Source organism: Passer domesticus, chromosome 25, assembly GCF_036417665.1.
Source record: "Passer domesticus isolate bPasDom1 chromosome 25, bPasDom1.hap1, whole genome shotgun sequence".
NCBI lineage: Eukaryota > Metazoa > Chordata > Aves > Passeriformes > Passeridae > Passer > Passer domesticus.
Window position 1 is genome coordinate 1,073,812 of NC_087498.1, and position 13,643 is coordinate 1,087,454.

The window sequence follows — 13,643 nt, forward strand, 5'->3', positions numbered from 1 at the left end:
AATTATGAACCCATCTCCAGTAATGCTGGTCATTTATATTAACAGCCTAATTTGCACAATGACGTATAATTGAGGCTTGTTGAGGATGATACAAAGGAACACTCTGACCATATGTGTTTGTTATTCTCCTGTTCAGGAATGCCAGATGGAGAGGAACTGTTTGCATGTCTGGCATTTACAAATTTCTGCTTTTCAACCAGCAAGAAAACCTCACAGCTTCAGTGCTATAAACAAATAACTGTAAATAGGACTGCATCGAATCTGATCCACACACTGCAGGGCAGATAAAGCTTCCAAAGCAGCAGTCAAAGCTGAGTAGAACTGGTTTATTCCCATTCATTTTCATGGCACCATCTGGTGTCTCAGTGTTGTGTGGATACTTGAGGGATGGTTCAAGAGCTGGACATGGCATCTCCTGGTTTCAAGTGTCACAAATATGCAAAGCCCTTCTCCTTTAAGACAGGAATTGCAGCTGCACAGAGGTTGGTTTTTTGGTGGTTTTTTTTTGTTTTTGTTTTTTTTTTTTTTGTTTGTTTGTTTGGTTTTTTTTTAATTGCCCCTCAGTGTGATATGGAACATTTTGGCAAATTCTGAAACAAGATCTTGAATTACTTTCAGCTTGCCTTGAGGGCTTATCATCTGGGGAGCACAGAACCAGCACAGCTGGTGGTGGTGGTGGGATTCAAAGTGATCTGACTCCAGCCAGCAGCAGGTTCTCTGCTAGAGAGAGGAACTGGCCAGCCTGAGCTGGGTTTGGCTGGAGTTATCTGTGGGGTTTCCTGGAATGTGGGTTGAGAGCACAAAGAGGGATCTAATTACAAAACTGAGAAAGCTGATTCTGGATTAACAAAAAAGGAAAGTAGTAAGAACGAGAGAGCTGTCCCTCAGAGCACTGGGGAGTTTGAATGTTCTCAGATTAACCTGGCTTTACTCATAAGAGCAGGCCAGTTAACTGACCCCAAACTGTAACTTGTAGTTACCCAAGTCATCCTGCTCCTTCTCCTACAATCCTTCATACAACATGAATGGTTTGATTTGCCTGTGCACTATAAAACTCTGCTGACCACAAACAGCAGCTGGTCAGAGCTCCTTTCTTCAGCATCCCATGTGCTTAAGTCACCCCAGCCTGCCAGTGGCCAGGTATTAACAAACAGCAAGATGGGAGATGAATGCAGGGCAAACCCATCACTCTGCAAATGCTCCTGCTCCCTTCCCAAGGCTGCCCCAGCTACCTTCAGCAGTGGTGTCTGGCGGAGGACACAGGGCAGGGCGTAGAGCTGCCTCACGAAGAGCCGCAGCTCGTTGACCGTCAGCTGGTTCTGGCACTTCCCTCCCCCGGAGCGGTACCTGCAACGACACGTTCGAGTTCTGGTCATCACTGGGAAAACAAACACCCAGCACTCAGCTTCCAGGCCACGCCGGACAGGGCTTGGCAACCTGGTCTAGTGGAAGGTGTCCTGCAGGGAGTGGAACAACATGAGCTTTAAGTCCCTTCCCACACAAACATTCTGTGATTTATTGATTCCCTAACATCTGCTTATGATTTCATATCAGCCAGGCCTTCTTCAGGAACAGCAGAATATTCACAAGCATCCAAGCAGCCCAGGGCTCACACACGTGGGAAAACTCAGTCTGCCACTGCAGAACGAGCTATTGTTGAAACACTCATATTAAATAGGATTCTGGAACAACTACTCAGGCTTGGAAGGGCACTGGTTATTATGGAATAAAATTAAGCTCTTTTTTCCAGAACACAAAGCAACTGTGGATAAACTATTCAGTTATGTTGCAGTTGCTATTGTAGTCAGCTCTGCCCATGTCCACACCAAAAGAGAACAAATCCCAATTCTGAATGGGTTTTGTATTGACAGGTTGTGTAGGCACTTCTGAAAAATCCTCTCTACACTGAAATCAGCATTTTTATTTTTATCTAAAAGCTTTGTAGCAAATAAGTGGCTTATAAGTGTTAACAAATTGCCCAATATTAAAAGTCTCTCTAAACTCAAGCCAGTATTAATGAGATCTGAGAACCCTGAACAGAAAAGGAAAGAGATCCCTTACAATGCTGGCTCCAATTGAATCCACAGTGTGTTATTTATACAAAAGAGGAGAACAGCCCAGCAGGATATGCCAGCATGACTGGAATGTGAACACTATAAAATAAATTTTAATTTACCATTCTGGTGTAAAAATAGGTATTTTTAATGGATACACAGGATCACATTCAGAGTTCCAAACCCCACAGTCAGCTGAAGAATAAAATGAATTCAAAGCCTCAGGTACAACACAGGTTTCTTTACATGCTGCTTTGTTCTACTGGTTTTTGAGTAAGCTCCACAATGTCTTCCAAGAAAAAGCACAAGTTTTTAAATACATAAATATTTATATACATATACATACACATATCTAAATGGCATAGCTGTCACAAGATGTTTTTGAAAATCAGAAATTACATGAGCCTAAGAAAAACCATTGACAGAAGCCAAACCCATGTCCATGCAGGGTTATTAATCACAAAGGTCTCCAAGCACAAATCTTCAGAGACCCTAAGGAACAGAACAGGTTTCAGGAGACCTAGAGAAGGAAGGGGATATAGACAGGAAAAGCATGGCAGCAGGGCAGGAACACTGTTGCCTTCCAGTGCCAGGGGAACAAGGGCCACACTGTGCTCTGGCCCCATTCAGATGTTCACAGAACCTCTCCAAGCCAGCATCTGTGAGTGTTTAATCCCCAGCACCAAGAGAACCTGAGGAAATAGGGATGTACAGTCCATTTGCATCTCTTCAGGTACTGCAGAGGAGCTGGTGAGCAGGAGTCACAGGATTTACTATGATTTATTACCTTCTGTCCTGGTCTACTTCCCATGAACCGCTGTGTTTACTGCACTGGAGAAGATCCCCCAGTGTCACTGACTGCTGTGACTGACAGGGACAACCTTCCTGCAGGAGACAAGTCTCCTGCATGACTCCTCCAAACTCGGGATCAGACCAAAATGCCCAGTCCACAATAGAAAGTTTGCCAAAAACACACATAAAATTATAGGCAGAATAATAATAATCCTTCCTAACCAACACCTGGCACTAGGTGTGATGGAGGTTGTCAAGCATCCTGCAGATGTGAGCTCCAGGCATATGAATCTGCATGTGATGTAACATGTATTAAGATTTTAAGCAGGTAATTATCTTCTTTATATTTTCCTTCAAAAGCTGTGAGCATTCCCCACTTCAGCCTTTTAAGAAAAAAAAATAATCAAGTAACATGGGTTTTAAAACAACTAAAAACTATGAAAACATGAAACTGGACTTTTCACAGAAACATGTCAAAAAAGATTCAAGAAGAAATTTTGAGAGAAGGACTAAAACCTCTTCTAGAGCAAATAAGAACCTCAATGCAAGCACTGCCTCAACACTGTTTACAGCAGCAGCACAGGGTCAATTACTTGTCACAGTCTGGGATGCTGCAGGAGCTGGCAGACCCAGCTGTGTGGAAGGCTGAGAGCCTCTCATGGTGAGAAAAGAACAGACCTAGTCAAGCAGATGAAGATAAAATTTGCTCCCAGTTCCTCCCAGGCCAAACAAAGTCAGGGACACATTCAGTGCAGGAAGGACCCATCTGGCACAGAGGAGCTGGAAGGGCCTGGCTGCTGCTCCCAGTTCAGCCCTGGGAGACCTGAACAAGCACCAGGGATGGGAGAACACAGACTGGGGATGCCAGATGGCTCAACACCAAATGAAGGAGCAGATCAGAAGTGGACAAGTCCTTTGATGATGGTGCCTAAAATCTCTAGGTTGGAAGTTCCCTCTGTGGCAGAAATCATGCCTGTGGGAGTGCTGAATTTCTCATTCCCTGTTGCAGTGTTTTTATTTTGCTGTTACAGAGGCTTCATCCTCCTGTGTGTGCAGGACAGCAAAAGTGAATTTTTATCAAGTTCGTACTACAAAGGCTTACAGAGGGAACACCAGGAAGGAAGACAAGAATCACATCTAAGTGTGACAGAACATTCAGCAACAGACAGTGTGACAGAACATTCTGCCCCCAAGGTCCTTCCAAGCCAGTCTTCACTGTAGTGCAAGAGCACAAGAGTGAGGAGCTCCATGACCCTGCTGAGACAGGTGAAATGCAGGAACCACATGTGCACGTCTACCAGCACAAAAGGCAACTGCTCCAATAAACACCACGTTGTTCAAAGCAGCAGAAATGGGTGAAAATTCTCCAAATGGGACAAATAACAATCGATTTTTTCTGAAGTACATCACACCTAAGATTGGTGGACATGAGCCATACTGTTCTCCACATACATAAACCCAACATTTTCTTAGAAACCACCATCCTGCAAGACTCAGTGTGCCCATGGTGAGTCTGGGTGCCCTGATCAATGGCTTTAAGCTGAAGGAGGGCAGAATTAGATGGGATGTTGGGAAGGAATTATTCCCTGTGAGGGTAGTGAGGCCCTGGCACAGGTTGCCCAGAGAAGCTGCAGCTGGCCCTTCCCTGGAAGTGGCCAAGGCCAGGTTGGACAGGGTTTAGAGCAGCCTGGGATAGTGGAAGGTGTCCCTGCACATGGGGTAGAATAAGATGAGCTTTAAGGTCCCTTCCAACCCACACCAGTCTGGGATCTATGGGTGAAGAATGACACAACAGAAGATAGTAATTAGAGAATCCTGAGAGAAAGGCTCTTACATCAATACAGGCACAACTAGACTTGTGCAATGAGGAGAACTGGCCTTAAGCCCTCTGTTCTGGCTCTTTTCAGGTAATTTCAGACACGGAGTGCCAGCAGGACTAGGTAGGCAGCTCACAAAGAACATTGCCTTACTTCAAATCCCTTGAGCAAATAACCTGTCAAAGGATTCAATGTAAAGAGCAGGTATTTTTTCAGAGCTCTCATACAACATTCCCACCAGCAGCAGCTCAGGGAGTTAAGGCACTTTGTTTTTCCACAGCACAGAGAGTAGTGAATACAACAACACCTGCACTATGGACAGATTTACAGTGCCCACAGCACAAAGACAAGGGGACTGTATCTCGCTGAGTGTTACTCTGTCAGACATACCACACCATTCTTACTTTTCAGGGAACACTTGAATGAATTTACAGACTAACTGTCAAACACAGAGGAAGAAGAGATTTGAAAACTCAGGATGTTTAACTTATTACATATAGTAAAGCTGAATTTCCCTGTCAAAGATGACTCTGCTGAGGAGACAAAGATTCTTTTAATTTTTAAGTCTTGCAGAGCACTGGCACCCACCACTGGCCACTGACATCCCTCTCTGGTGGTCCAGTTTTGCTGCAGACATGGAGTGGCACTTACCTGGTCTGTCTCTTGCCATTCAACAGCTGCTGGGCCACCGAGGCACATTTGTCCGCGTCCTGCGTCACCAGCCGCAGGTGTCGCAGCAGGTCATTGTCTGGGAACTTTTTCATTTCTGATTCTTCTATCAAAGCCTTGAAACTGATGAGACCTGTTGGGAAAGGCATGAAGTTAAGAAGTCTCCCTTTGTGATGGATTTTCCATGATAAGGCTTAGAAACACAACACATTAAATGTATTTCTATTTCTACGTCAGTTACACTTTGTGTCAAAATGATTTACAGTCGTGTCACACAGAGACAGCTTAGCATCATTTCTGGGACTGTAACAGCTAAAATATTTACTTAAAAACATGAAGTGATAAATGATTTCTTTTGATTATCACATAAGAAAAAAGTTACTACAGTTTGCAAACTAAACACTGGAAAAATAGTCCTTTTAAATGATGTGCTACAGGCAGTAGGTAAAATCCTCACTTTTTTTGTTGTTGATCTTCGCCTCCAGGGCCTCGTTGACATTGGAAGCCCACTCGTTGTAGGACTCGGCGCGCATCTTGAGCGCGTTCATCATCGGGTACAGCTCCTCCAGGGTGTAGCGGTACCTGCGGGCAGCACACGACTCAGACCTGCAGCAACACCACGGCAGCAGGAGGGTGGAACGAGGGGCACCAGGATGAGGACCCAGGCTGGATGGGGCTCAGGGCAACCTGGACTGCTGGAAGGTGCCCTGCCCATGGCATGGATGGAATGAGATGAGCTTTAAGGTCCCTTCCAGACCAAACCATTTGGTAATTCTAAGATGTGTTGGTCCATACAACACAGAAATAAGCTTCTGTGCACTCAGGGTTACACAATTAAGACCTTACAACCACACCATGTTCCTTTTGAGATATTTCAGTGTTGTAATTGCTTCAAAAAGCAATTTCTACGGGACAATTAAGGAATTTGGACACTGTGTCAGAGTAAGCTACATTCATGTTGGACAAAAGATGTACTAAAGAGCACAGAAAAGTTAACAACGGGAAGGAAAGCTCCAAAAAGCAAAACAATACTCCTTGGCATGGACTGGATCTAAGGGACAATGACCTGGTTGCTATAAATAAAAATGCAAACTAACTTAGCCAGCAATTTTTGCCATTATAGAGCAAGAAGAGCTGAATGCTGAAGAGGCTTTGTGTGTGAAAACAAAACAGTCCCATTGTTGTGGGGGCACTGGATTTGCAAAGGACTGAAACAGAAACAGAGAGCAGCCCCACTGGCAGCAGAGATTACCAAATCACAGTACCTACGGACAATACTATCTCCAGATCATGGTGTTAGTTACCACCTCAAGCTTACCCCAGTTTATATTTGTAGGTGGGACAGGAGCAGAGGTCCTCAACGTGGTACAAGCACACCAACAACCCAGGTTTGCAGGGACAATAAACTGCTGACATGAAGCAGGTGGTTTTACACTTCAGGCACTGTCGCTCATCATCAGGGAACAGCTCAAACGTCACCCTCTCCGAGTCTGTCACTCCCTGCAAGAATGTCACATCAAAGCCTAATGAAGAAGTGACTGTTCCAAAGAGGAGGCTATTCCAAGCTAAAACACCAAAAGGTAACTTTATCAAAAGAATAATGAAGTTTAGATACAAGACACTCAGCCCAGGTAGACAGAAATCTTGGTTAATGAAAAAATCAGCTTTTCTGACCAAATGACTGGAAGTACAAATATTACCTTTAAAGTGACATTCTGAACAACATTAAAGGGTAGGTACTAAAATAAGGTGCATGATCAACGATTCTTTACCCAGGTTCTCCTCTAAAATCCACAACTTAGGAAGGGACTAAGTACCTCTAAGCCTCTGACACCCCAATACCAGAACCAGCATGTTCTCATATCACTGTTTCAACTGTTACTTCATTCATTGTAATGAATTCCATCCCTCCAAGTGCTGAAGCCCAGGTTGGATAGGGCTGGGAACAACCTGGTCTAGTGGAAAGTGTCCCTGCCCATGGCAGGGGATGGAACAAGATGACCTTTGAAGTCCCTTCCCACCCAAACCATTCTTTCCTACAACTCACCAGTTTATCAACCTTCTCACGCAACCTCTTCTCCTCTTCAATCATAATAGCCATATCTTTCTGGACTGTAGATGCCACCACAACGTCCAGGACATCTGCTTTGGAAGCCATTTTACAGATCATCTCGTCGTGGGAGAAGACGCAGTAGCGGTTGAGCAGCCGGTAATGCTCCACGCACTGCCGGCCCAGGGGCAGCTGCGGGGCAGACACGGCATCACAGGCTGCACTCAGGAAAGGACACCCAGAAACTGCCCCAAGGAGAGGCCAAGACAAGTCCTTCCAGCAACAATATTCATACTTCAGAGAGTAAAACTAGAGAAATCAAGACCCCAAGTTGTGCATACCAGGAATGCTCTTTCCCAGTGGACTCTATGGGTGTGAGCTGAGGGAGGTGCCTTCTCTTGCAGAGGTTGTAATTAAAGACTACTAAATCACTAAACCACAGTGGGCTCAGAAGATCCAAGATAAAAATGCACTGAGGCCAAGGAAGTATCCAAAGGACAAGTACATAAGCCTGGCCTGTACCCACACTCGAGGGATGCCCCATCCCACGCAGGGGCAGGGCACCCTGGGCCTTCTCCCTGCTGACATGAACTGTGCTGCAGCACGAGAAACTGCTGCCTCAGGGAGCACTGATGTCCCTAACTGGCTGCAGGCAGAGCAGCTCATCCTGAGCTGGGCAGGTCACTCAGCTCTATTTTAAGAGCAGGCAGACAGGGATGCTCAGAGTACAATGATGTTATGTGTTGGGTCCAGTGTGAAACTCATGGAAGGACAAGAGGAAAACCAAACCAAACCAACTGACATGTGAGCACAATCAAGTGCAGAAAGCTTTCTTGGCAATATTAGTCAACTCCCTCTTCTAAGTAATGTTTATTACATCTAGCAGTGTTTTAGTTGGGCTACACTTACAAATAGCCAAGACCTTTTTGGGGGGGAAAAAACAATCACAAGAAAAGTAACTGAAATATCAGAAGCTTAGAAGAACCTTTGTGAGATCAGACAGCACTATGTGTCTGAGTCACTTCCTGTGAAGGTAAAATTACTTGTAACTTAGGAGCAACTGTCCTCCATTTGTGTTTATTTTTAAAAAGACAAAGATCTTATTCAAAAACTCTGACCTAACAACTGTAATGTGTGCCCATCTCTGCCGGTTCAGTGAGCTGAGTGAAGCTTAGTGGGAATGATGCACTGCTCTGTAAACCTTCCATCTGAACTTAAGAACTTTCTGCTCTCTTCTCATTAAGGTGCTCTTCCCTAAAAACCTAGAGCACCTCTGCTACCTAAGAGGATGCTCTCACACTTGCAATTCCTACTTTTTCCCCCACAAGAGGACTATCAATGTCTTTAACTATTAGTAATGTGTTACATGTATTATCTAACTTTATCACAGAAGCTAAAGCAGAAAAGATATCCAAGTTTGATATGGTTTCCAGCTGCAGAAAGCACCTCTTAGAGAATTCCCAGTGCAATAAACCAGAAAATTTCATCATTACAGCTTTTGTTTTGAGATAGAATTTGGGGACACAAAAATAAGAAAACTCTAGCAACACTGATGCATCTCATACTCCAGGCATGCACAGGACTGTGCCTCCCTCCTGCTGCAACAGTACATCAGCCCTGATACATAATTCCAAACCAAATCTTCAGAACCAGAGGCAGCCTGCAGTTCAGTGCATGACAAACCTTCAGCAAACACCATGCTGCCAGTAACAGGCTCCTTCTGATCTGTGGCCTAGATGTGTGCATCAGCAATAAATCAGAGCTATACACCAGCTTTGGAACAGTTCACTTAGACAAAAAACTGGTTTGGAACATACCCAGTCCACGGTGCAGAAGTTCACAGCTTCAGCAAAGTTGAAGCCCTGGTTGAAGCCGCTGTGGTAAGCTCTGGGAAAGGTGATAACAAACTCCCCAGCACACTGGTTGGTTCTGTACACCTGGGGGGACAGACAGGCCAGTGTCAGCTCACACCCAAACACAGCTGGTGAGGACAACATGGATTTCCAACTCACAGTAACTTCTGTGAGGACTTCTGAGAGTTTTAAACCACAAGCCCAAGAATGACAACTGGCAGCTGACAAAGTGTCACATAAAACCCTGGAAAGCCAAGGGTTCCACTCAGGCACACCCCACTCTGAACAGTTCTAAGCTGGCTGCCTGGACCTTATGCTCCTCACACCTCAGGGTTAGGGTCTACACAGATCCAGCTCTCTCCAATGTGCAGCTGAAGGGGAAGAGAAATTGGGAACCTTAACATTCATATTATTGTTCATCTAAGACTGTTGGGGCCATACAGTCAGCATGAAAGCAGGCAGGTCTTCCTGCATTCTTCCATTTTGGAGGCTACCATAGGAGACACCACAAATTTTGCTACTTTTTCCAGATTTTCCTTTAAGTCCCAAGGTCAGCTCATCAAAAGCCAATTAACTTGTAAAGGGACATAATTCCCATGAATAACCTAGTATGGAATAAGATGAAATCTGATGAAAAAATGTTTTTTAAATACCTAAGGACTTATCCAGGAAAAATAAGAGAATGTGGATGACAAAATAAAGGAAGAATGGGGTTTGGGGCCTTGACAGAAACTCTATGCCAAAAAAACAGTGTCTGATTGAACAGACCTACAAGAGCTCCTGCCATTGTTCCAAAGGTAAAGCCTAAACCTTTCAGCTGAGACACAGAAATAGAAATATCCAAGATGGATGTCCAGAAAAGAGTCTGCCAGTAGATTCCAAAGGCAACAATTCCATTGCCCATCTGTTCACACTGGCACATTTTAGTGGATAAGGAAGATGCAACACACATGGAAACCACCACACCACCTCTGTAATAAAAGTGGCTTCAATTATCAGCTTTAAGTAGGGTTCCAATCAAAGGGGGTTGGTTGGGGGAGTAGCACAGGAGTCTGACACATACAGGCACCCCGTGGGCCATCAAAGTGTTCGGGTTCATTATGGTGACAAGTTGGTGCAAGAGATCTGGCTGGGACTCAAATAGCTCTGGAGCAAGTTTCTTCATTACATCCTCCAGCTGCTCAGCTGCGTACCCTGGGGCTCCATACCACGTTTTAGGCTCCCCCCTGCAAGATTATTAAAAAAAGTTAAATATAAGCAAACTTTAAGTTACATTTTTAGTCTTCTGCTTTAAAATACACCATGTCAAAGGAAGGGCATATCACCAGGAAGGAATGCAAAGGTTCTGTACATTCCTGAATCTTCACATTTTACACAGGTCCCTTTTCTCCAGACCTGTTTTTAAATGCCTACACTTCTGAGCAGGTACTTCAAATATTGTGGGGGAGGGAGAAAAAGTCTGAAGAAGTCCTCAGTGAAGTTCTGCTGATTCCAGTGCAACAACAACATAAGCTGCCTGTCGTTTCCCATGAACACAAACTCCCTCTTGGGTCCAACAACCAAAGCCAGTTCTTTCTCTCTTATGTATAACTGCCATAAAAGCAACACATAAGAAGTAGAAATCAAACTTCCAAATTATGCAAGACTTCAAGGGAAAAAAAAATCCATATCCAGAGTAGGAACAAAGAACTTTCAGCACTCAATGCAAGCCAGCTGAGAGAATTAAGGGGATGCAGATGTGTTCCAGCAGATACTGTTACAAGCTTACACTGACACTGGCTCACTGCAACACTGAGACAAAAATGCCTCCAGGGCCTTAGCAAGAATGAACTTAGAAAAGGTATTTAGAAAGGAAAACAGACAAATCACCTTATTCCAAGACTTCTGAAGAGTTGGCAGATTAAAACTGACCCAACAGTGTTATTTTCTTCCATCAATCTTGAAGCAATTGGCAGGATTCCAAAAGATAAGAGTGAGGTGTGAATCCAGAAGTCTATCTCTCATCCCTAGGAGCTCATTCCTGTACTTACACAGCCCCTGTGTCAGGGGAAGAGGACAGCCAGTAGGATGGGCTGTGGAGGGGCAGTTACAGGGAGTTACACACAAGGAGTTGTTACAGAGTATTAAATGACTTTGCAGCCTTGGACCTGGCCATCATCCTGGGACAACTCTGCAGCCTTGGACCTGGCCATCATTCTGGGACAACTCTAGGAATCCAGGAAGATCAGCCACAGATGCAACTAAAAACCATTCTGTTTCTGGACTGGGCTAGTCAAGAGTTCTGCTCCCTGATAGATGCCAGCACTGAGGAATGAGTAACATAACAGATAAGAACTATGCTAAACTTGAAGCAGGATATTGGAACTGGGGGTCTCTGGACCTCAGGGGAACAAGTAACAGACATTTCTAATGCAGGTGTTGAAGTGCCAGCAGCCTGAGGGAGCAGCAGTGGAGGTCACAGGTCTTTTTGCTCTGCTTCCTGACTGCTCCACATCCCTGCCTGTACAAACACTAGCAGCAACGATGGCAATTCATCCTCTGGCCAGGGCTGACATCTTATTTATTTCCACGCATCTTCAGAGCAAAGGTTTGGGGTTTTTTTTCCCTTTTACCATTTCTAGAACGAACACAGAATTCAGAGTTCCATAGGAGGACTACTGTCTTCAACCCTAGGGAAGCTCTGCTGCAGCCTGGGTCACTTGGGATTAGCTGCTCACAACACTGCACCAGGCAGGACACAGGCTCCTCTAAGGCACATGGGAATGCTGAAGACAGACATGCCATCCCTAGGACTCTCTCAGAGTCAGTCCAGCTTTTTGAAGAACCAGTCCTGATTTTTGGAGTCTTTGATTCAGAGTTTAGAGCACTGTCTCAGCAGAAGCAGGATGTTCAGACTGTTCTGGCCAAGAACAGCTTTAACCTCAACTGCACATTGCTCTCCAATGCAGACTCAAACCTCTGCATTGAAGAGAAATGAAGAAGAATATCTGCAAATGAAAGGATATCAAGGACTTTCCGGATGGAGGATAAATAAACTGAAAGCAGGTCAAGAAACTTTTTATGTCTGGATATATCTCGTGTATGGACAAGTACACATAGGCACACCTTTCTGGCCTCCTGCAGACAATAATGCAATTGGGGGCACACTATGGCTTTCTGTCCTCCATTCTAAGAACAGTGAGAGGAAACTCTCCTAGGAGAAATGAAATCTGTGCTGCAATCTCCTCTGCCAGCCACAGTTTTCAGTCTGACTGAAGACTCAGACAAAGAAAAAAAAACAGTAACACATGACAAGAAAGATTGTTTCTATCATGTAATACTGTCACTCCTTTGCTCATCCTCACTCAAACATTTGTTTTTTTAACAGTAAGCACCATGAAAGCAAGTGAATTAAGTTACTGGCTCTTGGGCTGCACTGCAGAAGCTGCTATTTCATGGAACAGCAACTGAATAACCAAGCAAAAAGGACTCACTGAACAGCAGCTGGGATTGGTTTTACCATTCTGCTTGAATACTCGCATGAACTAGGAAAGAGAAAGAACTTGACAGGCTTCAGGAAGAGTGACAACCATAATCCAGGCTGTAGAAAAGCTGTTGTAAGGTGAGAAGTTCAAGGAGTTCAGTCTATTTAGAATATCAAAGAGATGGCAAAGATCTGTCCTGATTACAGCTGACAGGTGTTGGCTTGATGAGAGGATTTATGACAGCATGATCCATCCAACAGACAAAACATGCCGGAACTGAGTGCTAGCTGAAGTTGGATGATTTTTAAAAGAAAACTCGCATGGTTTTTAGTTTACATTGAGTATAATAAAACATTTGATGGAGTATCTGCTGCATCTTTCATGGATTTTTTAAAACTGGGAATGGATGTCTCTTTCCAAAACATGACCTCTTGTCCAAAAGTAAATCAATGTAGGAATTACACTGTCAGATTTGACCCTGCTGCAACAGGACAGCAGGTTACTCTGGCTGAGCTCTGTGCATCTGCTTTTAGTCCACTAATTAAGGAGAATAGGGAAGGAAAGGGTGATTGTTTCCTAGACTGGGTTTATTCCTCAAACTCACCAATGCAGATAGTTAATGGAATAGCTCCAGTGGTCTTCTATATGCCAACAAAATGAGGAAAAGCACATTCCTACGTACAGCCAGGGCAGTTTCATCCCACAGATGTCCGCAGTGATGTGAGCAAGCACAGACTGCTCCATCACAGGCATGTTGTTTAAATTCCAGCCACTATCAAGGTATTCCTGAAAGTTGAACAGAACAGTCACAGGTTCATACAACAGGAAGGGAAAAACCCAAGAACATAAAACTGCTCAAGAGCAATAGAAGAGAAGCACTTTTCCCAACTGATGAATATAAGAAACAGGTCAATGACTCAAAGACTAAACCCTCCACTGTCTTT

At 44.3% G+C, this 13,643-nt stretch overlaps 1 protein-coding gene across 2 annotated transcripts in view; it reads right to left on the reverse strand.

Annotated features, from left to right (window-relative positions):
- Positions 1-13,643, reverse strand: part of KDM5B (lysine demethylase 5B) — a 55,503-nt gene that overhangs the window by 13,378 nt on the left and 28,482 nt on the right. For both annotated transcript variants that reach the window (XM_064398807.1, XM_064398806.1), the window contains exons 11-18: positions 13,304-13,485; positions 10,299-10,461; positions 9,200-9,319; positions 7,380-7,574; positions 6,651-6,832; positions 5,790-5,914; positions 5,315-5,465; positions 1,233-1,347 (exon numbers count right to left, since the gene is read on the reverse strand). In XM_064398807.1, the coding sequence (XP_064254877.1) occupies positions 1,233-1,347; positions 5,315-5,465; positions 5,790-5,914; positions 6,651-6,832; positions 7,380-7,574; positions 9,200-9,319; positions 10,299-10,461; positions 13,304-13,485 (1,233 nt within the window). The remainder of the gene's footprint in view (positions 1-1,232; positions 1,348-5,314; positions 5,466-5,789; positions 5,915-6,650; positions 6,833-7,379; positions 7,575-9,199; positions 9,320-10,298; positions 10,462-13,303; positions 13,486-13,643) is intronic.